General features: G+C 39.9%; 3 protein-coding genes across 3 annotated transcripts in view; 2 read left to right on the plus strand and 1 right to left on the minus strand.

Annotated features, from left to right (window-relative positions):
• Positions 1-12,947, plus strand: part of LOC137985554 (probable Bax inhibitor 1) — an 18,880-nt gene extending 5,933 nt beyond the window's left edge. The window contains exons 3-10 of the mRNA XM_068833171.1: positions 1,003-1,093; positions 2,910-2,939; positions 3,186-3,234; positions 5,539-5,636; positions 8,695-8,774; positions 8,868-8,968; positions 11,050-11,122; positions 12,651-12,947. Coding sequence (XP_068689272.1) covers positions 1,003-1,093; positions 2,910-2,939; positions 3,186-3,234; positions 5,539-5,636; positions 8,695-8,774; positions 8,868-8,968; positions 11,050-11,122; positions 12,651-12,674 — 546 coding nt within the window. The 3' untranslated portion in view covers positions 12,675-12,947. The remainder of the gene's footprint in view (positions 1-1,002; positions 1,094-2,909; positions 2,940-3,185; positions 3,235-5,538; positions 5,637-8,694; positions 8,775-8,867; positions 8,969-11,049; positions 11,123-12,650) is intronic.
• On the minus strand, positions 12,747-17,477 carry LOC137985556 (uncharacterized). Its single transcript, XM_068833173.1, has 3 exons — positions 17,091-17,477; positions 14,497-14,561; positions 12,747-13,868 (listed from the first exon to the last, which is right to left on the minus strand). The coding sequence occupies exons 1-3, from the start codon at positions 17,393-17,395 to the stop codon at positions 13,768-13,770; spliced, it is 471 nt and encodes a 156-aa protein (XP_068689274.1). The 5' UTR covers positions 17,396-17,477; the 3' UTR covers positions 12,747-13,767.
• Positions 17,473-27,500, plus strand: part of LOC137985555 (guanylate kinase-like) — a 31,171-nt gene continuing 21,143 nt past the window's right edge. Inside the window, exon 1 of the mRNA XM_068833172.1 lies at positions 17,473-17,612. Within this exon, the coding sequence (XP_068689273.1) occupies positions 17,606-17,612 (7 nt within the window). The 5' untranslated portion in view covers positions 17,473-17,605. The remainder of the gene's footprint in view (positions 17,613-27,500) is intronic.

Genomic DNA, 27,500 nt, shown 5'->3' on the forward strand with positions numbered 1-27,500 from the left:
CCAAATGCCCAAAATGAGATCAAATTTTCACCAAAATCAAGGAAAACATGTTTTTGAGAGTCTAGATTTTCAAGATTTTCTGGGGGAACATGCCCCTGGACCCTTGGGTGAATCTTGCCTTTGGCATAATTAAATGAGCCTACATCCCTGTAGTTTGCATCTGTCCGCCTGTAAAACAAGCAAGAAAGAAAAAGTCATTGCATGGGTGCAACTTTGTCAAATGATATGATGGGTGTTGTGTCAAGCGTCAAGAGCAGTTCTTTTTTTGCTAGTATTGTCAATCCTCTTACCAGCGTGGAGTCTTTTTTTCTCAGTTATTTGGTGGAAAATTAGGGTTCTTGGATTCTGTAAAGCAGAGCAGAGTTGCTCAGTGGTGAGAGCACTTGTCTGTCAGTGGGGCCTGGGATTCATTCCCATATTTCTCACTGTACAGTATACTAAGGTCGTGTTCTATTGGGATCAACTGTTTCAACCGCAACCAGTTAAGGTTGGAGTGGTTGAGGTTTCCCAATAGAACACTTTTCCAACCGTTTTCGGTTGAAACGCGGTAACTCCTGGGAATAGTTATTACCAGACTTCTCAGCGTTTACAAGTCAGGGGAAGCAACACGGCGTGCCGACTTTAAATGGCCCGCGTAAATGACAGCGGTCGCTGCCAATGCTTTTTCAACCTTGTTTGATGCCGGTTGAAAAAGTTGATCAACCAAACCGACCAAAAACGGTTTTTTCTGAATAGAACACTAAAAAACCCAACCAACTAAAAACGGTTGATCCCAATAGAACGCGACCTAAATTTGTTTGCTTTTTCTCTACTCTTCTTCAAGGGGCTATTCTTTGGTGCTCTGGTATTTCCATTTCATCAAAAATTAATGTTTCATTAATTTTGATTTGCTCTTCTTTACATTAAGATGATTTGTAGTCTCCTGATAATTTGGCAGAGCACTTACACTTTGCAATTTGATAATAATTATTGCATGTTTTTATTATGTTTGGTTTCATCAAGGGTGGATTCTTGTCAGCTATTGCCTCTATTGGATTCCTGATTGCTCTTTCACTGACCCCTTATGATGGGAAGAATCAAACAAAGAGATTTGGTAAGTACTTAAGAATAAGAATTTATTAACATGTCTCATGCAGACTGTATTGTTATATTGTAGTGTATGTAATGTTTAAAAAACGAGCAGCAGTGTTTTATCAGGGTTTATGCCTCGTGTTTTTAGACCCGATAAAACACGTGCTGCGAGTTTTTTGAACAGCTTAAAAAACATTCCGCAAAGAGTGTGTCCCTCTGGACTCTAAACAACGGTTCAAATATTAGCATACAAGAAAAACAAGCTATGCCTTATTAGTTTTCTTTATATAAAGAATACTAACGAGGAGTGTTTTATCAGGATATAAAGCTCATACATGTGACTTTTTATCAATGTCTTGATAGACTGTTAGGCTCATGAATTACAGTGTATTAATGATTTTTTAAAAGTGATTTAAGCTTAATTTGGTTTATTGTCAAAAAAGATTTAAAGTGCCCCTGTGATAAAAAAAAGCACTTCCTTTTTTCCTTCAGATTTTGAAAGTGTGTTTGCTTAACACCTGACTGGCAAAATTTTGAGCTTTGATTTTTATCCAAAGGCCGTTTACTTTGAGTGTAAGTTTTGGATTTCATGGTCCGCCATTACTCACTTTCAAAACTGACTGATTGGACCTCAGACGGTTGGATCCAGGGAAAAGTGACGTCAGAGGCACACTAGCTTAAAATTTCAGCGTGTGAACGCAGCTTATTATGTATGCAAAGCGTGACTTTAAAAGTCTGAAAGCCCAAAACCCCCGTGCTGCATATTAATTCTGCAGCGTACACACGTATTGCATTCTTAAACTAGTGAGCCTTTGACGTCATTTTCTCCTCGATCCAGCTCTCTCAAGAACATAATGTTAGTAATCGGGGACCATTAAATAGGAAAATTACAGTTAAAATAAAGAGGTGTCTTTTTGAAATCAAGGCTTAAAATGTGGGTCACTTAGTGTTTTGTTAACATAGTTTTGAAATCCAAAGAAAAATATGAATTGATTTTTTGGTCACAGGGGCACTTTAAGGGAAATACAATAAGTGAATATCAGTTTAATGTATGATGCCATAACGGCACAGTAAACAAATTATTTTCTTGTTTGCCATCATTTCTTTTTTTACTACATTTGACTCCCGATAACTCGAACCTTCAAGGGAAATTGGAAAAGGTCCAAGATACGGGGAGTTCGAGTTATTGGGAGCTGAAAAAAAAAAGGGCTGGAAATGAGGAAAAATTGGTGTATACTCTTTTTTCTATTCACACAGTATACATTTTAATGAAGTGAAAATGGAACAGTTCATTTCTAAATTACTGTAGAAATCAGAACGTAACGTAACATAAAGCAAAGCAGTAGGAGAGGTAAAGTATTAAAGTTCTATTAAAGGTACTGCAAACTTTGCAGTTTTCAATGTAAACAAGGTTGGGCTACTGCTACAGAGTTCATGTGATTTATAATTACTTTGTCAAGAAATAGTCAGTTGCAGCATACTATTTTTCTTTTATTTGTCTTTTTATATCGACAGACATGGTTTGAGTTATCAAGGGTAAATATATAGTTATAGAGAATGACCTGAAGGGAAACGAATTTGCTTCGAATTAGTGGGAAGTTTGAGTTACGGACGGTAAAATTGCAGTAAAGGCATGAAGGAAATCCAGGGGAAGTCGATTTTGCTTCAAGTTAGCACAAGGTTCCAGTTAGCGAGGGTTAATACATATGACTTTGATCCCTTGATCCAAACACTTTATTCTCCTTCCAATGAAACTCAACCCAAGGCTACAAAGTCCTCATCTTGACTGATGCTCCAGTTTAGTTACGCATTAATTTGTTTTGTCTTATGCATTCTAGGTATTCTCATGGGGTTTGCCTTTTGCACAGGTGGGTAATACTGTATGTATCCTTTATGTACAGTCAAAGGTTTTGTCTTTGAAAAAAGACTGTGTCCCAAATGTTTTGGCCAGGATTGTCCGTGTGTTAACCCCTTTTCTTGTTAATCCTAATAGAGCACATTCCATGTGGAAGAAATCTAAAACCTTGAGCTCAATAATTTCATTGCTTTTTACTCTGTGCATTTTAAATGAGTAAGCTCCTTTGCTTGATTTATCTTTGCTTTGCTAATTTCAGGACTCGGTCTCGGGCCTCTGATGGATTTTGTCATCCAGATTGATCCAAGGTACTGCGATTGATCTGGTCAACAAAGAATAATGTTTTATTCATACCCCAAACAAGAACATTTCTAGCAATAGCTAAGACAGAACCGGGCACTTTGAGATTGTTATACCCACTTTGTTATTCTCTTCAAATTATGGTGGTTAACCCTATAACACCCAAACCGGCCAGACGACTTTACTCGTCAACGGGGAACCCCGGGAAGTCATTAACATAGCCTGTGTACAGCCATTGGCTCTCCTGAAACATCGGAGAATAGTGTCTGTGATTTACCGTTGGTAATCGTGTTCAATACCACGTCATTTTTCCTGGAATGTGTGGGAAATGATTTGATTGGTTATTACCCTCGATCACTGCATCAGTGAAGCAACGACTTTTGATTGGCATTTATTTTCATTTCTCCAAATAAATATGTGGCGTTTACACTGTGAAAGATTTTATGATGAGTTTGTGTTTACTTTGTGCATGGTAAGAAATATGGATAAAAATCTTTTTGATGGCCGAAGAGGTTTTACTTTTGAAGCACGAACACAATTGTTATCTGTGGGGTGTAAATCGACATTTGTGGGAATTGTTTGTCAGCACTGAACAAGGGTGCTCGTGACAAATCTTCATGTGAATAGTGCAATTTAAAAGATTGTTCACTTGAAAAAAGTCTTCCGCTATTCCCTTACCAGTCAATGTAATCCCAACGCCTTGCTCTAACCAGTCTAACCATTCTCAAGAATAAGCTACAATGCATGTTGCACTGGAAGATTTGAGGTGTGTACATATTTAGGAAGATAACAGCTCGTTGGCCACGAGCGGGGCTGCTCTCAAGATCAGCGACATTCCGTATCCTGCTGGAAGACTTGCATACACATCCTTTCCTTCAAAGAGTGCCTCTATGCATTTTTCTTGACTATTGGAGATGCTCTTCAATGCACGTTTGGAATCTATTGCATTGACCACCATTTTGAAAATTTAGCTCCAAAGAAATACGGGCCATGCAAATTTGGGTCAGCGTAAATCACTCAATAATATATGCAAAATTATTCCAGAATGCGATTACCAGTGATAACTCACAGACACTCCTCCCCAATTTTTTAGGAGAGCGGGTGGCTGTACACAGGCTATGTTTAACCCACTGACTCCTGGGGCTTCCCCATTGACGAGTAAAATTGTCTGGTGTTAGACAGAGTGAAGTACTAAGTCTGGCCGCTTTAAGTAAGTAGTACTAGAAATGCTAAGTCTGGCCGGGTTAACACTGATGTCAGACAGTCATGCATGCAAGAATGCAGTCTATCACTGTGATAAGTATTGTAAGTTCTTATCATGCCTCACCTTTTCAACGCAAGAATTGTCAATGAAGGACCTCCTTAGTGGTGAGAGGCTCATGTAACATTTTAGGCAATATTCAGCACATCGTAAATTTTAAATTTATTGAAAGGTAGAATTTTCTTTGAAATGTACTTATTTTATTTAATACTGGAAGGAATACTAATTGACTCCTTGAAGGATAGTGCTATCCGGCCGATAAATCACTATCCAATGGATAGTGATTTATCCGGCGGATAGCATTATCCACTTTTTGAACAATCAAGGCCTGGAATTTAACTTTGGACTTAAGGGGCACTTGAAAAGCCCTTGAAAAAGGGATTGAATACTCCTTGAATTTGTAAACAAAATCCAGCACGAACCCTGAGTGGGACATCCTGTCAGCTAGATGACTGTGAAACGCAGTTGGTATAAAAGTTCAGAGAATTTACGATCAACCATCATCAGGCAGTAGTGTCAAAAAAAAAAACAAAAAAACAGTAGTGTATCTTTTGGAGTGATAAAACAAAATTAATGAGATTCAGAGATAGACCCAAAGATTAAAAAGAACATAGAAATGGACTTGTAAAATTTTATTAGTAGTTTATTAGAGTGGTTGGCAGTTACATCAAAATCAGAATCAGGTCATATGTTCATGTGTAATCATAATACAGTTTAAAATGTCAAATAGCATCTAACCCTAAATTGTTTTTCTCTTCAAATAGGTGTAAAGTTGTGTAACTTCATGAGCAAATCTAGTGTTCTATCCCCCTTTATTTACAGAGTAACTGTTCTGTAATATTATTTAGAATGTAGAATACTTAATATTAGTTATATATACATCAACAATTCATTGCACAAGTGAAATTTTATACTTGCAAAAGGCATGTATGAGGATTACAGTTGTCGCTTGTTGTGGTGAATATCTAATAAAAAGTAGACATATCTCCTGTACCTGCATCTATCTACAAGTTAGCTGTTATTAATCAGTTTGATGTTGTCTCCATTACAGTATCATCCCAACAGCTTTCTTTGCTACAACACTGATATTTGTTTGTTTCACACTGAGTGCATTGTGGGCTGAACAGCGAACCTATCTGTACCTGGGAGGTAATGATGTTAAAGTAATAAATGAATTATTCATTGACAAGGCTGCTGTGTAAGAAAAATTTTCTGGAGCCCTTCAGGCTTCCAACATTAAAAGTTAGTCGCCTGGGTCATTTTTTTGAGAGCCCAGAATTAATTAATTAAAAATGAGGATGAATCCCTTTGTGATAAGTTAGGCGCCCGTTCGGGCTACTTGTTCTGAAATTTGGTCGCCCACGCTCGCAAGTAAGGCGCCCCAGGGGACCGGGCGACCGTTAGGCAGCAACCTTGCATTGAGTTTAAAGAGTTGGATGAGTTTGACCGTGGTGCAGAAAATTGTGCAGATAGAGGGGAGGGTCTGCCTGAAGGAGAAAAGGATGTAGTGGATGTGTGTAACACTCTCTAAAATCCATTCTGCATGTTGTAATTCGACACTTTGTACATATACATTTTTTTCTTCATTCACACCTGTTGTTAGGTGGGGATGTGACTGTGGTTGCAGCCCCCGGGCTTCTTGGGCACCTACCCTCCACTGGCGACTTGGGCGTTAACCCATAGACCCCTTGCAGTGAGACGTACTCTGTTTAATGCCAGGCAATTTTACTGGTCAACTGGAGGTGTCCGAGGCTGTTTGAGGTGTCAGTGGGTTAAAGGGCCACCGACAACCAGTGTCCTTTTCGCGCCTTTGTTGGTTGTTATTATCCGGGCAATCAAATCGGCCGGTTCACTTCAGAAACATCCCGTGAAGAAGAACTTCTGCGAATTTGCTGTTCGATTTGTTTTTTAATCCAAACGCCTTCCTCTTTTCGTTCATAATTTTAAGGTTGAAGTAGTGAGCCAAATAACATGGCGCTTTTCCTTCCTTAAGGAAAATATTAACAAAGTTTGAAGCTACTGGGCATCCAAAACACGACAATGTGAGGCGATGGAATTTGACTTTTCAAGAAATACTAGTTTCTTTATTACAGAAAATGGCACCGATAGCTTGCACACCCGCAAAGACTTGTGGTTGTCGGTGGCCCTTTAAGGTGATCACTTTCATTTGTGAAAAATTCCCATGTGGATGACAGGTGGAATGCACGGTTTACAGTGCAGACCAGAAAATTAATATGCGTCCCAAAAAACGCGTGCAAAACGAGCATACGAAAATTGCACACACGCGTCTGCGTCTGTAACACGCGCATCAAAAACGCGCATTCATCAAAGATAATTAGTATGTATGAGTTGGCCCATTGTCTTTTCATTGTTTAAGTTTTATTGTTAGTTTCAGCGCAAGACAATGGCTATGTCAACAGTGAAGTGTTTGACAAAATTTCAAATAACGTAACGCGTGCTTCCAAGTGAAATTCGAGTCAACAATGCACTCGCTTCCGCTTCATATTTAATTTCAGACATTTGAAAATTACTTTCACTTCTCGCTGGATCAACAAATGACATAATGAGGGAAATACATGTAAATATTTTCCTGTGATTAAAACGTAAAACAGGACTATTTTCAATTTGAAAGACATCGGTTTTGCCAACAGAAATCGACGGTCAGTAAAGTTAGTCGATCAATAACAAATATCGCTAAGAGCAAGACTTGGACGAACGGCGCAGTGAAATGCAGTAAAATCAACGAAATAAGGAGTATATTCATTCGCAAACAAAACTTACTTACGCCATCTGTAATACCGGTACTTTCTCGTATATTTCAAAATAATTTTTGTAATGCGTGCGTGACATTCAAAAGGCGTCTCGGCATTGTGTCCTTTTGCGAATTGCAGCTGTATTACTTCAGCAAGATTCACTGGAATGCGCTCGGAGTTGAAAAATCTCCCCTTTAAGATATCTTCTGCACCAATTTCTTTCTTTAGTTAAGCTTTACGGAGGAGAATTAACACGGGGTTGGCTGGAAGCATACGGAGTGAAACCCTGTGTGACAAAAAAGGGAAATAGGCCGTGGCTTACATTGGTCGCGGCTTACATAAGACATAAGTAAGGTGTAAATGGTACAAAATCTACGTTCACGGCTTTCTCAAGCCGCGGCTTATCCTGGCCTGGGAGTTTATACTCGTATAAATAGTCCCTTTCGCGTATTATGTACGCCGCGGCTAGAGTAAGCCACGGCTTATTTTCTCTCGTATAAACGGCCCTAATGTCGTCTTCTTTTGTTTGAGAGCCTGGAACCAAATGTTTACTTGTTGGAGCCTCAAAGCAGTTATCTCATGACGACTTCTGTGGCACCATTCTCAGTATTTGACGTTCGCGAAAAACTTGGGATGTTACAAAAACTCCTCAGTAGCGCTGTTTTCTTTTTGTCCCGAAATTCTTAAGCTCGACAAATTTTCGGCAAAGCACTTTTATTGCGAAGAATTGGCAGAAAAGTCAGAAGCTACAGAATTATTTTCTCCGTTGTCTGGCATTTTCTGTGAAAACGATCCAAACTGCAGTTTCGGCAACAGAAAGGTCAAAATAACTTAACTATCAGTGGTCAGCTGCAGGATGACAACAGAGTTTTATTATTTTTCATTCAGTGAAAGTTGAAAGAATTTAAAACTTTGTAGGGTCGTTTCGAAAACTCACAATGGTCAGTTGACACCGCTCTTCAATTCAAATGTTCTGGTAAGTTGATCACAGAAATTAAATATTCATTTTATTGTCTGTCTATTGTTTCGTGGAACAATGAACATCACATCTACGATACAAGTTTGCATAACAAAAGAAAAAACGCGCATCAAATGCGCGTTTGGAAATGCGCATTTAAAAACGCGTGTGCGCAAAAAACGCGCGTGCGTTTTGCGTCTGCGTAGGACGCATATTTCTGGTCTGCACTGTAACATGGTCTACTGAAGACACGTTTTACCATGGACTTGAGTACTATGGTCTTGATTCGCTAGTCAAGACCATGACTGCCTGTCATTCAGATGTGAATCTTTCACAACTGAATATTTTTAATACCAATATTGATTTCACAAAAGCTGTCATAATACTGTATTATGCACATTTTACTCTGTTAGTTGACTCCATTTTGTACATCTACAGTTGCTTCTGTATAATATTGTTGCATCTACAACAAGAGTGCTTTTTTTTTTTTTTTTAGGAACGTTACTGTCGGGGTTGAGTATGCTTTGTTTCCTGTCCCTGGTTAATTTGTTTCTTGGAGCCCGAATCATCTTCCAGGTAAAATAATTACTGCCATTCATTATGAGCAATTAACAGTATGCAGCTCCAGTTTCAAATCACTTACTTCCTTCTTCTTGTTGGGGGGTTTAGGTTGAGTTGTATGGTGGCTTGCTGTTATTTTGTGGCTTTGTGCTGTATGACACTCAGCTGATCGTATACAAGCACAAGCGAGGAGACAAGGACTTTGTCTGGTAAGGATATATCGTAAGGTAAAGTTGCACATGAAAGCTCTGAGAGCTCAGTAGTCCAGGGGTTTCAATGGAAGCCAGTTACCAGCGGTATACCGCCGCCTGCTTTGCCTCACACCGCCGGCTAGTTGGCCTTGATTTTCACTAAAAATGCTATCATAAACTTGTCAAACTGCCACCTTCAATGGGCTATCATGGACGGCTATTTCAGAAGTTGTTGAAACCCCTTCTCAGTACACAATTTTCATGTATAGCTGGAACTTATCTGTAGCATGAAGCATCTGAGATTATCTCTGTGCAAAATCCAACACATTTCCAACCAGACATAACAAATTTATCACATACAGGGCAAAATTATTGAATGTCGATTGGTCGAGACGGGGGGCATTTTTTCTTAATCACAAGGGCACTTTTGGTAATCAAGAAGGCATGATTACTTGATCCTAACTGGTCAACAGTTGTTTATCCAGAGCAAGCTAAGTTACAAGAGAATCTTCTTCCAGATTCTGAGTCAGATTAAAGTGTTTTTTTCCCACATGTAAAATACAGTTTAATTAAATTAAGCATTATTTCTGTTGACAGCATCGATTTATTGAATTTAACTTTAACCAAATGAAAGCATGTTAAGTTGATTGTCATTTGTTGTGGCACTGAACGGGCTTCCATCAATAATTATTTTGCCCTTTATGTGATAAACATGTAATAGCAATGTACCCTTGTACAATGAAGGATTAATTTCACTTGTATTTTCAAAGTTTTACTAATTGCCCTTCGCGACTCAGGCAATTTTGTGAAACGTTGAAAATATGCCCTTGCAAGTAATCCTAAATTGCCCTCGGTCCCATGCCATTACTAACTTATACAAACCATAAATGAAGAAAGAACACAGTTTAAGTAGGAACATGTACATGTTTATTTAAAGTGCCCCTATTTCTTTAAGTCAAAATAATTATATGTGTGCTTAACTACTTTATTGTGCTTTGTATGCAATTTATAACACATAGAAGTGAAAATAAGCATCTCCATCATCTTAATGAACTGTGAGCCAACAAACTCTAATACGTGATATCTCTCAGATGGTGTGCATGCAGTGATTGGCTAAATTAGCGGGCTGTATCCTACAGTACGGCCTGCTAAATTGGAAGTGTCGATAAAACATGCTCTAGCAAGTTTTTCATGTCATTTCTGTTACATAAACTTGTGAAACTGTTTGAATCTTGCAAGCAACTATTTCAAACAGCAAAGAAGATTTTGTTTTTTATATCTTGACACAGCAAGCTTTGTGGCAGTTAAACCTTCTGCTTGACTTCAACTTGTTTCCTTTCCCATGTGGCTGATTACCACAAAGATAAAAGAAACATCTTACTAACCTCGTTTTCTGGGTCCATACTGTATAATCACAGATCGATCCTTGTTTTTTCCCCGTTAATTTATGGCTTGTGCACTTCTCGCTTGGGCCATAAATAGACAGGAAAAAACTTGGTTTGTAATTTTACAGTATGCACCTCGGACTCTGTTAGTAAGAGGTATTTACTAAAATGATGCATTTGAAATGGAGGACCCAGGGGTTAGCCTTTGGGCCAATGTACAACGAAGTGTATTTTTAAGGCAGTGTTGCTGGGTGACCACTTTTGTTTTGAAATGTGAACTGACTATTCAAATCTGCGTTCCACTTTAAATTGAACTTTGCTCTTAAGATTCTGAATTCAAAAACTGTTAACTATAAACTTCCGTTTTGTTATAAAATAAATGGTGTTTGAAAAGTGAAAACTATTTCAAGCATTTGATGAACTATTATTGTTCAGTTATTGTGCATTTTTTGCAGCAACTTTTAGAAAAATCTTCAAGATTCCATTCGTACCTTGGAAGCTCTAAAAAGGGATTCAGAATTTAATGTTTATTTCAGTAATGTGGATACAGGTCACACGTGACATAGCTTGACTGCAAAGGCTTGTGGATATGAACACTGCTGATAAATAATTATTCATTATTATGTATTTGTTTTAGAACAAGATGTAGGGAACTAAGAATGAGGTGGACAATATTATTCTTGCCTGCAGCCTTACTTTTGATTTCTTCTTTAGGCATTCGGTGGATTTGTTTTTGGACTTCATTCAGATTTTCCGTCGGCTCATGATAATCCTTGCCCAAAACAAGGTAGGAGTAACTTTTAGCATCTTGCCCATTGTATGGCAATGACTGACTAAAAACGTTTTTATAGCATGTGCTGTACAGGTGTTGTATCTTCTTACAGTGGTTATAAGTCACATGTGCTTCCTCAACATTTTCCGAAACTAAATTTGGGTGGATGTCAGTTAAATGTTTCCATGACAATATAGTGGCATCATTCACTTGGTAGTAGCCGAATTCGTCATGGAAACATTTGATTGACGTCCACCCAAAAACAAAAGGGGCATGTGTGACTGTTAATCATTGCAACTCGCACAGGTAAACCCCTGTGAAAATTGTTTTTTCTTGTCTTCCATGGCCCTTTGGCTTCCCCTTGATTGAGGAGAAGACAATACTATTGCATGTTATGTCGATTTTCTTAAAAAATATTATTTGTTCTTTACACCTTTCAAACAAGTTTCTAGGTTTCTCATAAAAGCCTTAATAAGGACAACAGATCTAAATTTCATGTTCTGGTTTGGAAAGGTGTGAACACATAATATAAATTTCATATTCTGGTTTGGAAAGGTGTGAACACATATAAATTTCATATTCTGGTTTGGAAAGGTATGAACATTCACAAGGGCATTTACCCATTTTGTTACTAAGTACCTACATTGTACTGTAATGTGAAAGCTAAAACGTGAGAACAAACAGAGTGGAAAGTATTTCAGTCTTTCCCAAAATTTCACAAAATGACTTGTCAGATATTTAATATACTGCTAAAGTAGTAGTAGTAGTCACCATAGCCTCTATGGGTGATGACATCTGACTAGCCTGGAATTTGAAAATCAAACTTTACAGATAAGCTAAATCCCAAAGGAGCAAGCTTGTAAAGGAAACCTACACGCAAACAGTATTGCATGTCCAGTCAGATAATGTGAATAATTTTGTGCAATTTTGTGAGGTTTGGTGGTGAATTTTGAGCATATGCATCAGGCCTATTCCCTCATGTTTGCTGATACTAATACTATCTATCTGAGACGTCCGGCTTTTTTTCAGCCCACTTCACGGACTGTTGATTTCAGTCTGTGGTTCAAAAATTCTGATCACATGATAACATTTTTTGTGGCTCTGTGGTTTCAAAAATACTGGTGACGTGATGCTATTCCTTCGTTCTTCTCACGGCCGTGAAAAGAAAGAAACCTGAAGTTTTAGTCTCCACCTGCTTGCACTATTGTGTCTATTATGCCACTTCTTATTTTCTTGGATAAGGCTTTTTCTGGGTAATAACTTTGGTCGGTTTTACTCGCACATTGTTTTGTTCTTTTCTCTTTGAGGAGAGTGACAGGTTGTTTACTATTTCCAAAAAAAATTCGGAAATTTCGTGCTAGTAATAGTGCTACCCAGTGTTTGAACAACTAAGGCCTGTTTACCAAAATATTAGGCATTCAGCTGATAAGATTTATTTGTTGCTACAACCTAAAAAATGAAAGCATTATTGTGGGGCAGATGGGGTGAAAACTGGATGGTAACTTATATAATGTCAGTGCATACCATATTGCTTATATTGCAGGATTCCAAGAAGAGGAAGAACTAAAGGCTGGAAAGGATGCTGCAAAAAACCACAAACCTTTAATGACATTAGCAGCTTTAGCTTTCTCATTTCTTGGGGAAAACACTTGATATGTATGTTAAAAAGCACTTCAAAGCAAAAGGACAGAATCCTGCACGTAAAGTGACTTAATCAATAGATTTTTCTGCAAACAACAATAATGGAAAAACATTTTTGAACTCACAGGGATATAATCACTCAGTAGTAATAATTTAATAAAGAGCAAATGAGCTACCACGGTAGTATAAAAAGTAAAAAGGTTTTTTATTGTGCCAAAACATTGACTTTGAAACAAGAGTGAATTAGATAAGAAGGTTATGGCAGGGGTGGGCGCCTCAGCGCAGTCACAAAATGAGTCTTATTTTTAAGAATACCTGTCCTCACAAAAACGTGGCAGAAGCAGTCATGTGTGACATGGCTTCTTCTGATTGGTTAAAATTGGTGGCCCTTTGTTTGTTTCGCACGCAAAGTGAATCTAAAAGTAAATGCATTTGTGACTGTGCTGGGCAAGACCGCAAAGTGATAGATCTAATTCACTCTTGCTTTGAAATACATGTAACTGAGAGTGCAGAGTAGAGAGGGGGAGTCCCTCCTTCCTCGTACATCCAAACCCATGCTACAGAAAAGATGGCAAAAGATCCTCTGTCTGCTAACTCGTTATCTTGTCTTGTTACCTCTTGGTAACTGATAAATTGTCGTCTGGTCTGATTAGTAGCTAGTGGTTGCCTTTCTAGGATGTTTACCAGTGCCAGAAAGTAACCATTAAACCTCAGCCCTGATAAAATTCACTTAACTCCTATTTGGGGATAAAGTTCTTATTCTCTGGCCTTGTCCCAATTTATGTTTAGGTTTCCTTGCTTAGTTTTCCACGTTCTACCTAAACAACCCATGCTCCTACAATTTATTTTACCAGTGATACAGTGGTGAACGGTAATCAAACTGATGGTTATTGAAAGAGCACTATTGTACCCAATGGCTGGCCATTAACTTGTTTCAAAATATTAACTTGGTTTTTCTTCAGGCAGAATGCCATTTACAAGGCACGTTAATCATGTGCGCAATTATAATGGAAGATGTTTCAGCGCAAGTCCATACAGCTTGAAGTTTCAGTAGTTGCTATCATGGAATGTGGCGCTAGTTGTTCTGTGGCCTCCTTTGTTTTCCTTCTTTTCTCAGTGACTAATAAAATAAAAACAAAAAAAAAATTAGCTTTTGAACAAGCACCTTAATGATCATGACTAAAACTTCCTGTTTGTGTCCTGAACTAACCTGTGATCAGGCTCTATTTTAGATTCACGTGGTACCTATTGTGGAGTTGGCGATTTACGAAAAATAGATTTTAGTGAGCGACGACATAAGAGAACATATGGGCAAAGCTAAAAATGGGCTTGATCGCAGGTTAGCCCTGAACTCCACAGTTGACAAAGGTAAAGTCTCTGTTACAAGCCTAGAGAGGCCCATCAGGCCAGCGCTTATCTCTGGTTTCCATAGCATGAAGTGACTAGGAGTATTTCTACTCCCCCCCTGTATGGGATGCTAGTCCATCGCAGAGCTACCCCCAGCATTAAATTCACCGGTACCCATTTATACACCTGGGTGGAGAGAGGCACCGTGAGAGTAAAGTGTCTTGGCCAATGGCACAACAAAATGTCCCCGGCCAGGACCCAAGCCCGGACCACTCAATCCGGAGTTGAACGCACTATTAAACCATGAGGCCACCACGCCTCCCACCAGTTGACAAAGTGCCCATTAAAAAAGAATACATGTAGCCTCAGCAAGCTGAGGTATGGAAAAAAACTATCCTTACCGTACACTATCGACTTCACTGCAACAAATCCAACAAGCATTGTCACAACTGCAATAATTGCCACCCTGAAAAAAATTATTAAAAATAAATTATCATTGACTAGATATTAACCAAGAGTACAGAGAGTACCAATTCAAGTTCACAGAGCACAGTAAAAGATCAAAAAGAGAGAATAAACAAGATGATTAAACAAGTATGGGAAATAGTATGAACAAGTGCATTTCATGATGTTACGGTCATCGATTGATGTTTTTAAAGATCTTAAAATTGCACAAGCCACAGATGGTTTTCAATCACGTGATGAGACCGCCATTTTGGTGCACAAAACAATAGCAAATTAAGGCTCATGTTTTGCCTTATAATAGACTCAAATTCCCAAAAGCCTTTTCTTTCTATTGTTCTGTGCAGCAACATGGCTGCTGTGACGGCAGGTGAAAACCATCTATAGGTGAGCACAATTTGAGATCTTTCAAAACATCATGAGTGACCATAAATCATGTAATGCACTATCAGGTTCACACCATTTTTCCTATCATGTACGAAATAATACCGCAGTTATTTGGTTATAAGGCACACAGTTTTTTCAAGAGAAATCTGGCCTTGGGTGGCAAGTTAGTGCTAAAATTGGGGTGTGTCTTATAGCCAAGTACTTTGTGCAACAAAATGTTAAGATCACAATTTGAGAAGTGACCACGAAACGAATCCCAGACAAGTAGAGCTTTTTGGTTTGCCGTGCAGCAACTCGCATTGGTAAAAAGATATCATAATTTTCTAAAACGTTTTCTCAACAAGCAACTGACAGCTTATCAACTCTTGGTTGGCTGTCCTTTTTTGATTCTTCTTAAAGTTGGCCAACTGTTTGTCGACTATTGGCCAACTATCAGTCGACAGTCACCTGACAGTTGATGGGGGAGCTCTTGTTCACAACTGTCCTCGGAGGAAAGTAGAAAACATCTAAAATCTCCCTCCTCTTTTGGGGGGGAATCAAGGACCTAATTCAATAAGAAATAATTGAAATTCCCAAATGCCAGATGATTTTACTTGTCAACTAGGGTTGTCCCAGGGGGGGGGGGGGGGGGTACTCCCTTATAAGGGCTTAATGGGGACTTGCAGCCAGCCAGGGTATGTTTTTTGGGATTTTTGTCCCCCTGGGGGTGGGGGGGGGGGGGTTGTCCTAGGGCACCTGAGCAGGCAATGTATTAATCAGCCAAAAGCTGCATCCCCTCCATTTATTTAAAATCAATTTAGGTCCATGTCGTTGGACAAGTTTAATAATGCTGTAATTTTGCAACTAGTGTGAGGTGGACCAAATAAAATGACACCTCAACTAATCCCTGCATTATAGCAGACTTGTTGCCAGAAAACCAAAAACTATGTGTGAGAAGGTGACGCTATAGGGCGTTTCGCTGGATTCAGAGGCTCAAATCTTCCAGGTGAACTGGTGACGTAATTTGGAGGACTGGGGAGAAAAATTTTAACGCCGTATACCACAACCGCGCGCGGCCTTATTTTCAAATTCAACATGGCAGAGGCGAGGTTAGATCTTGTCAGGTCTATTTGAATGTTCATTCAGTAACAGGAAATGTGGTAGACATGTAATGATCTGTTGAGTTTTGGCGATGGCAATACTGCAGGGAGTTTGGAAACTACAACCAAGGCCGCGCGCGGTTGTGGGATACGGCGTTAAAATTTTTCTCCCCAGTCCTCTGAATTACGTCACCAACCTAACCCTAACCTGGTTGAAGTTTCACATAGATTTAATATCAAACACGTACTACTCACTGCACGTACTACTCACTGTACATACAAAAACTCGAATGAGAACGAACTACGAACTCGCATGATTAGCAAGATGTGTTACTCACGTGACCCGATGTCACGGGTAACACCATACTGTCAGTAACAAATTAAACCATGGTCCGATATTTCCAATTCTGTAAAGCCGGAGAAAATTAAATTCTTAAGCCCAGAATAAGCCAGAAAATTATGTGGTTATTCTGGGCTTTTGGCCAGGGCTTATTCATGCAAGATTTTGTATGATTCACCATTAGCATACATGCCAACTCTCCTGCATTATCCGGGAGTCCCCCGCATACTGAACGAATCTCCCGGTCTCCCGTATGGGTCATCAAATCTCCTGGATAAAAATGACTCTGAACATTTTAAAGACTTTGCTCCATTAGAGGCTCAAATTCCATCCCCAAGTTTAAAAAAAATTGGTTTTTTCAAACTCATTTCATCGTTTGTTAATGCATTTCTTCATCTCTAAACTAAACAAAACTCTTTTGTCATCACAGCCATATAAACGATTGATTGATCAGATCTCTCTGTTTAACCAATAAAAATTCTCGACATACCAGTGCTCTGTTTTCCTGCAAATTTCCTGTTCAAGATAGATTATTGTATTCTGAAGGACTGGTGGGGAGGGGGATGGGTGAGTTAATCTTGGAGGGGCGGGGAGTTGGCGAGACCGGATGGAGAATATCTCCAGATTTTAGATCTCCAAAGATTGCCATCCCTGCATGATTAGTGCCTAAGGGACAAGCTACAGTACCCCCACACCCTTGAGTAATTAAGTAATTGGTTAGATCTACCTTCGTTCGCCTTGTTTCAGCAAATTAGTCCTATCTTCTGAAACTTGCCACTTTTTAATTTCTTCATTACCAGGTGAATCGTTCGAAACGTCGGAAACATTTGGAGTCGCCGGAGATTCTTTTTTGGCAGTGGAACTTTTTAAAATTCCTTCGATATCAATGCTTTCCTTTTCTCCTTTTGGTCTTTTTCCTTTCAACCTTCGGGAATAGTTCCTATAGACAAGCTGCCCTGAAAATCTCGGTAGAGCCGTCCTAGAGAATCCTACAAACGGAAAATGCCCAAAAAACCTCTGTAACGTTGCCATTACTTCCCGAACGCTACACGAAGGATATTTAGCCCTCAGATTTGCCGCTGGCAAAAGCCGCCTCTTACCGGTGTCTCAAGGTGGAAACTTTTTAAATATTTATATTTATAATATTCAGAATATTCCTCTTTAAATATTTGACGTGGTCAAGGAAACGTGGCTGTGAGGACAGCAGGATCTCTCTGGAGTTTGTTTTTCAGGACATCGACAATGTCTGGTAAGTTGTAAACCATCAAATCCTTATCAGACATTTGTGAGTGAGAACTTGAAAATTTGTAAAAACTATCAAATTTAAACACTTGGTCTCTTTGCGATCGATCATATGGTTTGGGGCTGAAGACAAGGGCTTGATATGTTAATAGTATATATTCTCCATCATTTTAAGCCACTAATTATAGTCGGTATTGGCTCAAAATTACAATGTTACAGAATTAAAAGTGTATACATATCGACGTACGTCCCTTCAGGCCAGGCTGTGTTTAAATTGTCGGCGTCCCGACAGGATTTAAAATGCTCGTTGACTGGCCCTCCTTACAAATCTCGGCATCATTATAGACTTAAAATACTGATTACACGCTAGCTCGCAGTTTGTCAAAACCCGGTTACATGCATGCACGATATACTAAGAGCTGATAAGCTTAATGACTAGCAACTCTCGTAACCTGCTATTGTTATTGTAAGCAGCTTCTCTGTTTATAAGTTAAAGTCATTGTTTCAATATTATTAGTTGTGGTTACACACACCTTGGGTTTGAGGGTAAATAGCTTGGGTTTGATTCAGCTCAAGTTTCGTGGTATATACCACTTTCATGTTACCCTTGGGATGGGGTTATACGGTAAAAGACTCCCCTCAGGGTAAAATAATAGGGGTTATTTTAAATCTCAGTTAATGCATTTCTCGTGCTCTGATTGGTTTACTCAGTCTTGGTAAATCAGCTCATGAATATAGATCGTTTTCACGTGACGTCATCATTTTCTAAAATCCAAAACTAAAGAGCCACGAAAGTTTTTATCCTCATCAGGCATAAGAGGCGGTAAATTTGTATCCATTTGCAATTTTAAAGCTCAATAGCGTGCTTCATTTGGAAACCAGAGCATTTTGAATTTCTGAGTTATAGCGGTGCGTGACACGAGGCGACGATCAAGATTATTGAGAAATATATATTTATCTCATGGTTTTGAGCCTTTTTAGAATCTAAAGCATTAGGAAAAGTGCTTAAGTAAATAGCTGTCTGTTCAGTACAGATGATCACTGGCCTAGATAGCCAAAGTAAGTAACAGATGTTGACACTATTTTCTGGCCGCCATATTGGTGCACCACAGATGTGCACCAACATGGCGTTTTCATACTGGGCTCTGTAAATTTCTGCGAATCATTTCGACGAATATCTGAAGTTTGGGGAAACGCACAGGCCTAAAACTTGGAGAAGTGTCTTCTTCATTTATCTTCTACAACATCACGAAGTCTTGACTTTTTCCACTGGATGGTTTTCGATTTAGTTTTTCATTGCGTGACAGTGAAAACGATCTATACCTTAGTTTGACCTGGCCTTATATGGCATCTGATTGCGCTAAGCTTTGCTAAGCTAAATTTTTTCGCCGGAAAGTGAAATTTCTCTCTGAACAAAGCAAAAAAAAAAGCATGTTTGTGGAAAGTTTGGATCAATTCCGACATTGAGAAGTAGGTAGGTAAAATAATGCTTTTGTGATGAGCCTGCGTCTGTCTAACTACCAGGTATTACACAACGTTGCATCTTCATCAAGTTTTTTCGATTCTGCTCGGATTTTCTCTCTTTCTTCCCTCGTATTTCGTACTTCCAAACTTTTGTAGTTTAAGGAATTTAATAAAACAATTATTCCATTCGCGCTTGTTGGATATGAGACTGGTTATAGCCAACTCGGTGCTACACGCCTCATTGGCTATTTACCATCTCATATCCAACGTGCGCTCGTGGAATAATTATTAAATAGTTAATATAATTAGTGATCTTCTTGTATTAGCTACATTCTACTTAATGGTTGGCCAAGCCGCCTCAGGGAGGAGATAAACTGTACTTTTCAGTTCAGGAACTGTCATGGGAATTTCTTTTGTTCTTTCTGAGGTATCCATGGAAATAACCCTAGGGGAGTTTCGGTCTAGGGAAAGCGGTTACACACAAAAACGTCCTTGGTAAAAGGGCTAGTGTAACCACAACTATTGTTTAGTCTTTTGTTTAATGGCTGTCATTGTGACAGCAAGGAAGTCGTTTGAGCAAGGGCCTCTGCAGGAGTTCTAATATACAGTTTATAGCCATCGCTATTCCAACACCCCATGGCCTGAATAAGATGATGATGATGCTTGCATGAGCAGCAACAGTTGAAGCACCAATCCTGAAGCTTTGACTTGAAAAGGATCCTTGTATCCCAGAAGCAGTGAAAATATCTTTAAGCCAACTTGTCAATAGAGTACGAGAGAGAGACTGGCCTCGTATAGGTAGATACTGCATGAGGGCAGATAAAGTACAGAGAGGCGGACGACCCATGCCAATGTAGATGTGGCAGCCCTTCCGAAAAGGGTTGGTCTTGGAAGCCTTGATGCTAATTTGAAGACAGGAAGGCAAGGCGTGAGAATCCACAGCAATGTCACTGACTGACAGGTGGATGAGGGGGTTGAACGCCAATAAGGATGAAACTGTAAATTCGGAGGAGTGGAGAAAAGTAAAATAGGCAAGGGTGGAAGCAGCCCAGAACATTGATCACGTGATCGTGGTACGTTGGTAAATGAGAGGGACTGGTATATAACAAGCATGTGGTAGTCTGTAATTATAGGAAGGCAAGAGGAACCTGGTGATTGATTTCAAAATCAATCAAATTCCATCTGCCCTAGTATAGCGTATAACGATGCTCTATATTTTCTTGGTATTCCAGAGATTACTACTTATAATGAAGCTATTTGCGATAAGATGTTCGACGCCATAGTAAAAGACAGTGATAACCGTTTAAATAAGCTGCTCCCTCCCAAGAACAATTCAATACTTTCTCTTAGGCATAACAGATATTTTTCTATACTAAAGTGGAAAACCGACCGTTTCAAGAATACATTTATTATAACCTCCAGTCTTAAAAGAAACAATGAACATTGACTTTAACATTGATATTTTAATTGGATTTATAATCAATACAATTTATACTTAGTTTTGTAATTTTATCTATTCTAGTTTTATGAATATGTATTTCAGCCTTCACGGGCTGCCATTTATTCAGTCAATAAACTATCTATCTATCTACATTTGTATCTATCTATCTATCTATCTATCTATCTATCTATCTATCTATCGATCTTTGAGTCCGCTTGATCCCATGCAGGACATGTTGCAACTGCAGGTAGTCCACCAATGGGTCAGGAAAACCAAGGTCAATATGCACGGAACGGATGGCGGATAAATTTATAAATCTTGATGGAAGCTGAACAAAGCAAAGAGGAGAGATGGGTAGCAAACAAGCAAAGGGTCCACTCATTAGCAGGACATGGAGAACCACTGGGGTAGAGCCGTCTGGCTTGAGAACAAAAAATGACAAAACGAAGCTGCGCAGATTCGTAAGTATGGTGTGTAGAGGGAGCCAAACCCTGGGCCATCAGTGCAAGGCAATCCTGTTCCAAGCTTGGTAAGTTACTGGTAACCTCTCCCACAAGTGAGGCGGTATGACTGTAGGATGGTGATGCGGAACCAGACGATGAAAGGCCTGCCAATTAAAACGAGACAAGGCATCAGGGATCTTGTTGTCAGAACCAGCAACATGCTAAGCAGTAAAAATGAAATTATGCTTTGCAGCTGTCATCAGAAGTGAGCCAAGGAGACGCACAACATCAGGGTCTGTAGAAGTACGAGAGTTTAAAATGTAAACCAAGGATTCGTCATCACAATGGAAAAGCACAACTTGCCTGAACCAGGAGGAACTCCACACATGAGCAGAGACAACTATCATGGGAAAGAGTTCCTTGTACTCAATAGACAAGGACTGAAGTACTGAGGGCCATCTGCCAAACAACCAGTGTGAGCGAAAGACTGCTCCAAACCCCAGAGACCCAGAGGCATCACTGGACATCTCCAAGTTGACTGGGGGAGAAAGGTTGGGCTAAAGCCAAAAGTAAACACCATTCCAGGAAGCCAAGTACTGGAGCTACCACTGCAGATCTTTCTTAAATTCAGCACTGACGTGGATGGGATGGTCATCTCCGCGGAAACGTCAGAGCAGATAGATCGTGCGGTGTATAAAGGCGCGACCGGGCCAAACCACTTTAGCAGTGTGGTGAAGATGGTCGATAAGGGATTGAAGCTGCCTTTTGATATGCCACTGATAGAAAGCATAATGATTGAGAAGATTAAGGAGAGAATCCATTTTGTCATTTGGCAAACGGGCCAATTGGTTGATAGAATCATGTTCGATGCCTAGGGTAACCATGCAAGTGGTAGGACCCACCTTCTTCGCAGGATGAAGAGGAAAGTCAAGAGCCGTACAAACTGAAGAAGCAACGGACAAATGTTGTTCACACAGGGAAGAGTTGGGAGGGCTGGCTGTGATGTAATCATTGAGGTAATGTAAAAGGTCAGATATCTGGTAGTTGTGCTTAAGTATCCACTTGACCAGATCGGCTATGGAGTTGAAGATGTGGGGTGAGCCGTAGACCAAATAGAATGGATAAGTCTACATAACACCTGGAATGCCATTTCATGCCAAGAAGGTACCAGTCGCAGGGGTGAACAGTGATGTGGTGATAGGCAGAATCGATGTCAAACTCGGCCATCAGGGCCCCCTTACCAAATTTGCAGACCATCTTAATGATGATCTTAATGATGATGGTCATCAACTTGTATAATAAAAATTATTATATTGAAGAGGGTAGTCCTCAGGGTTGATTCCCTCATTAACACTAGCACCAATAGGGGATGACATGTTCAAAATAACACGCCACTTATTAGGTTGGCCCTTTTTGGGTATGACTGCCAAAGCTATTAATGTGCAAATTGCAAATTGGAGGGAAAAGGAATGGACCAGCTATGCGTCCCAGTGCAACGTCGTTCGATAAACATGCATCGGTGATTTCAGGATGCTGGTAAGCAGATGCCTTGTTTTTTTTTTAGGAACGTAGGGAGTTACCAGGGTTGAAGCCTAAATGAAACCTTGTGAAAGACCCTGAAGGACCACAGACACCAAGGCCTGGTCAGGGTGGTGCTAAAGCTCGAGGGCCAACCGGCTAACATTCAGGGGGGAGAAACCCAGGGCACTGGAGGCAAGCTCACAGAAATTGCAAGAGAAAGGCAAAGGGAAAGGGACCCTTTAATAAAATAATTGCTGTACCCTAAACTAGGAAATGCAATACTGAAAGATAATATTTACGGTAACATATTACAAGAAAGCAAAATTGAAAGTAAAAAAAAAAACCTTGTATCTGCTATATCACTGAAAGAAACAAAATTAATGTTATCCCCAGATTCATGGACAAGGCTATATGTATGTATCACAACTGAAGCAAACACCTTCAAGTGAAAAGCAAAGTCAAAAGACAAATAATTGTCCGATATATCAAAATAACACACAAGCAGTTGTAACGTAATTATAGAGGTGGCATAAATTAAGTAACCCCTACTGTTACTTTTTGTTTCTTGCTATCGGGGCTTGGGGATCTGGTTGGTTTCCACTTGCGCTGAGGGCAATCTAAGGCCCAGTGGTTGGAAGAGCAAACAGAGCAACATTGTGCAAATCGGCACATGCTAGAGGTTGTCACACAAAAACCATTGTTCCAAGACTTGCAGACAACTGCAGAGGAACTCCCACTTGGTTCCATGAAGGAATGTCGAATGCAAGAGCCAGCTAAGTGGAAGACCTTAAGACAACTCTACCTCCATCAAAAAGAAGCTCGGGCTCCGACTTGCTTTCCCTCAAGTTAACTGAGAGAAATTCGGCAAGATCAATAAACTTTCCAGTGACGATGTGCGAAACTATTTTGTATGGAACTGGCGAGAATCCAAGCCCAACAATGAATGGCCGCTGAAGGGTGGGCAAGGAGGGGAAGATGATCCGAGCGAAAAAGACGAAGCACATAGCAGTGTGAGTGAGCTTGCGGGCAAGCTGAGCGAGGACATTGTTGGAGAGACGAACATACATGTATTAACAAAGGAAGAGAGACAGAAAGAAGAACTTAAAATTAGAATTACGGCTTTCATAGACTAATAAGTTATGCAAAGGCTAGCGACATTAAGCGTACAAAATTTAATGAAACAAAAGCAAAGCAAACTGATGAAAAGACGAAAGGTTACACTAAAGGACTTGTAAGCACACTAATGAAAAGGCGATAAGTAACACTAAAAGACAAGAACTAGAAAGAAGTGGGAATGAGCTTTACAAAACTACAAACAATTCAACACTTAGATCCTACATGCTGGCCCCAAAGTGATGAGTTCGGACGAAGCACTTAAAATTACACTCCTAAGGTTCTAAGTGTTCCCTTTGAAGTGCTGGAACTGCATTACAAGTTAGGCCAATGATCTTCTGTAGAGGAACTCAGACTTCTAGGAGTAAGCAAAGTTTTTCAATGGGTCTCTCTAAAACTGCTGACAAGTTTCGTTTTCACCCTTACACGACTAACAAGACTTTTTCTGTCAGGAAAAACTTCCAAGATCCTTCCAACGGGCCAGAAATTCCAAGGACATTTTTCTGCACTGACAAGGACAATATCTCCAACTGAGAGGTTTCTGCGTTGCCTTAACCATTTTTGCCTGCTTTGTAGGAGGGGCAGATATTCCTTTGACCACCTCTTCCAGAAAACGTTGGCAAGATATTGTACTTGTCTCCATCTGCGGCATGTGAGGGAATCTTCTTTCTGGAATATGCCAGGTGGCAGCTGTGGTGTTGGTTTCAAGAGAAGCAGGTGGTTTAGGTGTCAAGGCTTCTGGGTCACATGGATTAGGTGAGACTGTTGTGAGAGGTCGCTCGTTTAATATGCTCTCAACTTCACATTGGATAGTAGCCAAGCTTTTGTCATCGAAAGTTGGCGTGCCGAGAAGCGGTTGGAGGATTTTACCTATGGTGCATATACAACGTTCCCACAGGCCTCTGAAGTGAGAGCCATATGGAGGATTGAAGATCCATTTGCCCTTTTTCTGCAGAAGACTTTCTTGGATCTTGCAATGATTCCATGAATTAATAGATTCTTTAAGCTCTTGTTCACCGCCTGTGAAGTTGGTAGCGATATCAGATCTGATTTCTTTAACCTGGCCTTGTCTAGGTATAAATCTTCTCAGTGCCATTAAAAAAGAATCGGTATCCAAGCTGTGCGATCTCCAGGTGCACTGCGTGGATAGCCAGGCACATAAAGATGACCCCATATCTCTTTACGAGAGCATGGCCATGGCGAACCTGGAAAGGACCAAAACAATCTAGGCCAACTGAAGTAAAAGGTGGCTCTTCAGGAATGATGCCGTCCGCTGGTAAATCGGCCATCTTTTGTTTGCAAAACGGGCCTTGCCTTTTTTGACAATCAAAACATTTAGAAAGAACTCATCTTACGACAGAACTTGCTTGGATGATCCAAAACTTCTCACAAACAAGACTTAGAACGTGCTCTATCCCAAAGTGGCCAGAAATCTTGTGATAACTCTTGACTATAAGATCCATGACATGATAATTCTTAGGAAGGATGATTTGGTGTTTGGATACAAACAGAGTTGAAGCTAGTGACAATCTCCTACCAATCTGCAGTAAGCCATCAATCTAGATCGGATCTAAGCTTCAAAGGGAACTACATTAATTTTCTTAAATTAACATGGGGTACCTTTTCAGAACTACTGAGCACCTTCAGATCTTCTGCAAAATGGTGATCCTAGACATTCCTTAGGATCTCTATCTCTGCAAACTGCATCTCCTCCAATGTAATGAAAGGCAGATTTTTAGGTGGAATATACATGACCGACTTCCCTGATCTCTCAATCTGTTGTGATACCACGGCTGACACTGTTAAGTCTGACTTCACATCATGGTCCTCAGCAGGAATACTTCCCAAAGGACACAAGATTTTGAGGCCAATCCGCTTCAGGTTTCCACCGTTCGCTGCTCAACAATGTTTCTGCGGATAATGCTAAGGCGCCAGGGTTAGTGAATCCATCAACAAATCACCACTGACTTAATTAAAGTGGAACCATCACGTATCACAGACACACGATTTGCCACAAACATGTGAAAACGCTTTGTCTCATTCCTCACATAATGTAACGCGGACATACTATCTACCCAGAACACTGTTTGACAGTTAAAGTGGAATGTCCAACTCTCTTTTCAGCATTTTTGTCATGGCACACAGACAGTGTAGCAGCAGACAGTTCCGAATGTGGAATTGATATCGTTTTCAGGGGAGCAAAGTGAGACTTAACAAACAGAAACGCATAACATATCTTGCCCTCTTCGTTGACAGATCGAAGATACGACACACATCCAGAAGTGGCTTCAGAGGCATCTGAGAAATGGTGGAGTTGACTTGATGTAGTTTGGCCAAATTCCGGTGGTCTCAGACAATGATGCACTGTGAATAATGAAAACTTAGGGAGATCATCGAGCCAGGATTCCCAACATTGGCCATACTGTAGGGGAATCTCTTCATCCCACCTTAACTTTTGTAAATTAGTGCTTAAACCACTCATGTTATTCTTGGTCAAACCAGACTGTTAAGTATTTCCAACAAGTCTTGCTATTTCTGTCCTGCTCTGAATGCTCAGCAAACCTTATTTCAGTAACCTCTTGAACTACAGTGTAAGTAAATGAATGGCAAACAGCTGTTATCAACAAAGTGTGTTCTTTGCGTTCAACAAACATTAAACTATTTTCACTGTTTTTGCACCAGTTCAATATAATTATTCTGTACCAGTTCAATATATTCTGTACCAGTTCAATATATTTTGTACCAGTTCAAAAACAAATTGTACCAAAGTGCAAATTGAACTATAACATAATGTACTATGCTTTCCCATTCTCTTGAATCTTCTGTTCCAGGGGAACTTTACATGCATATCCTTTGATCAGCGTGTCCTCTATGAAGGCCCTGTAGTCTTTGGACCTCTTTGAAGTCTCTTCTTCAAACAGCTACAACAAGTTGCAAAATTGTTGAGACACTTTCATTAAAGAGCACCTTTTCTAGCTTCCAATTCCTGCCGTATCTAGAATTTAAACCTTTGCCACTTCCCCTCCCCTCTCCCCCTTTCAATACTGACTTTTTAAGTTTGCAACAATTTTTTTGTCTTGCTAGCAACACTGACAAGGTGGAGGGGGTGGGGGGTGGGGGGTGGGGGGGGGGGGGGGCTACAGTTTGAGAGATAAGAGGTAAATTAATAATGCCCCAAGAAGTTGAAGTGTCTCCACTATTTTTGCAACTTGTTGTAGCACGTTGTAGCACCTGTGTTTTGTTATTGGGAACCAAGATGTCATGATCTTTGAATGGTAATGAAATTTGGTCATGACTGTTTTCTAGCCTCACTGTTTCTTTGGCATTTTGCATGAATCGCATCTCCTCTTGAGACATCTCCGTCTTGTCATTGGCTATTGACTCGGAACATTGGACAACTGTAAAATTCTTAGACCATCTGGTGAAGCTGAGGGTCAGCTTTAACGAAGAAACGTGAAGTCTTTGATCGATTACCATGGTGTCCCAATGGCCCATTAACAGCCCAACCAATGCTTGTTCTCGTGGTGTGACTTTTCTTGATTTCAAGCGTATCTAGAGCTTCAGGTACATCAGCGGCAATGAGTAGACCCACTTCATCCTGGATACTGGGAATAAAAACGCATTGAAGATGAGGTCATCAATCAATGTCATCTTGGGTAGGGATGTCGTCGCTGCTGATAGGTATTCCATGTCTGGTGTACAACGTCAGTAAGCAGATATACTCATTCTCATCAAGGTCAGACACAAGGAAATCGTGAATGATGAAACTATCAACCGTGCTATTTTTCTTTTCCAGAGTTGACGAAGATATCTTAGTCCTTTGGCTTTTCAATCCAAGCTGCAATGCCAACGACTCTGTGCAAAAACTAAAATTGCTGCCATTGTCAAGAAAGGCATACATAATGATGGATTT

This window comes from Montipora foliosa, chromosome 14 (assembly GCF_036669935.1).
Source record: "Montipora foliosa isolate CH-2021 chromosome 14, ASM3666993v2, whole genome shotgun sequence".
NCBI classification, from domain to species: Eukaryota; Metazoa; Cnidaria; class Anthozoa; order Scleractinia; family Acroporidae; genus Montipora; species Montipora foliosa.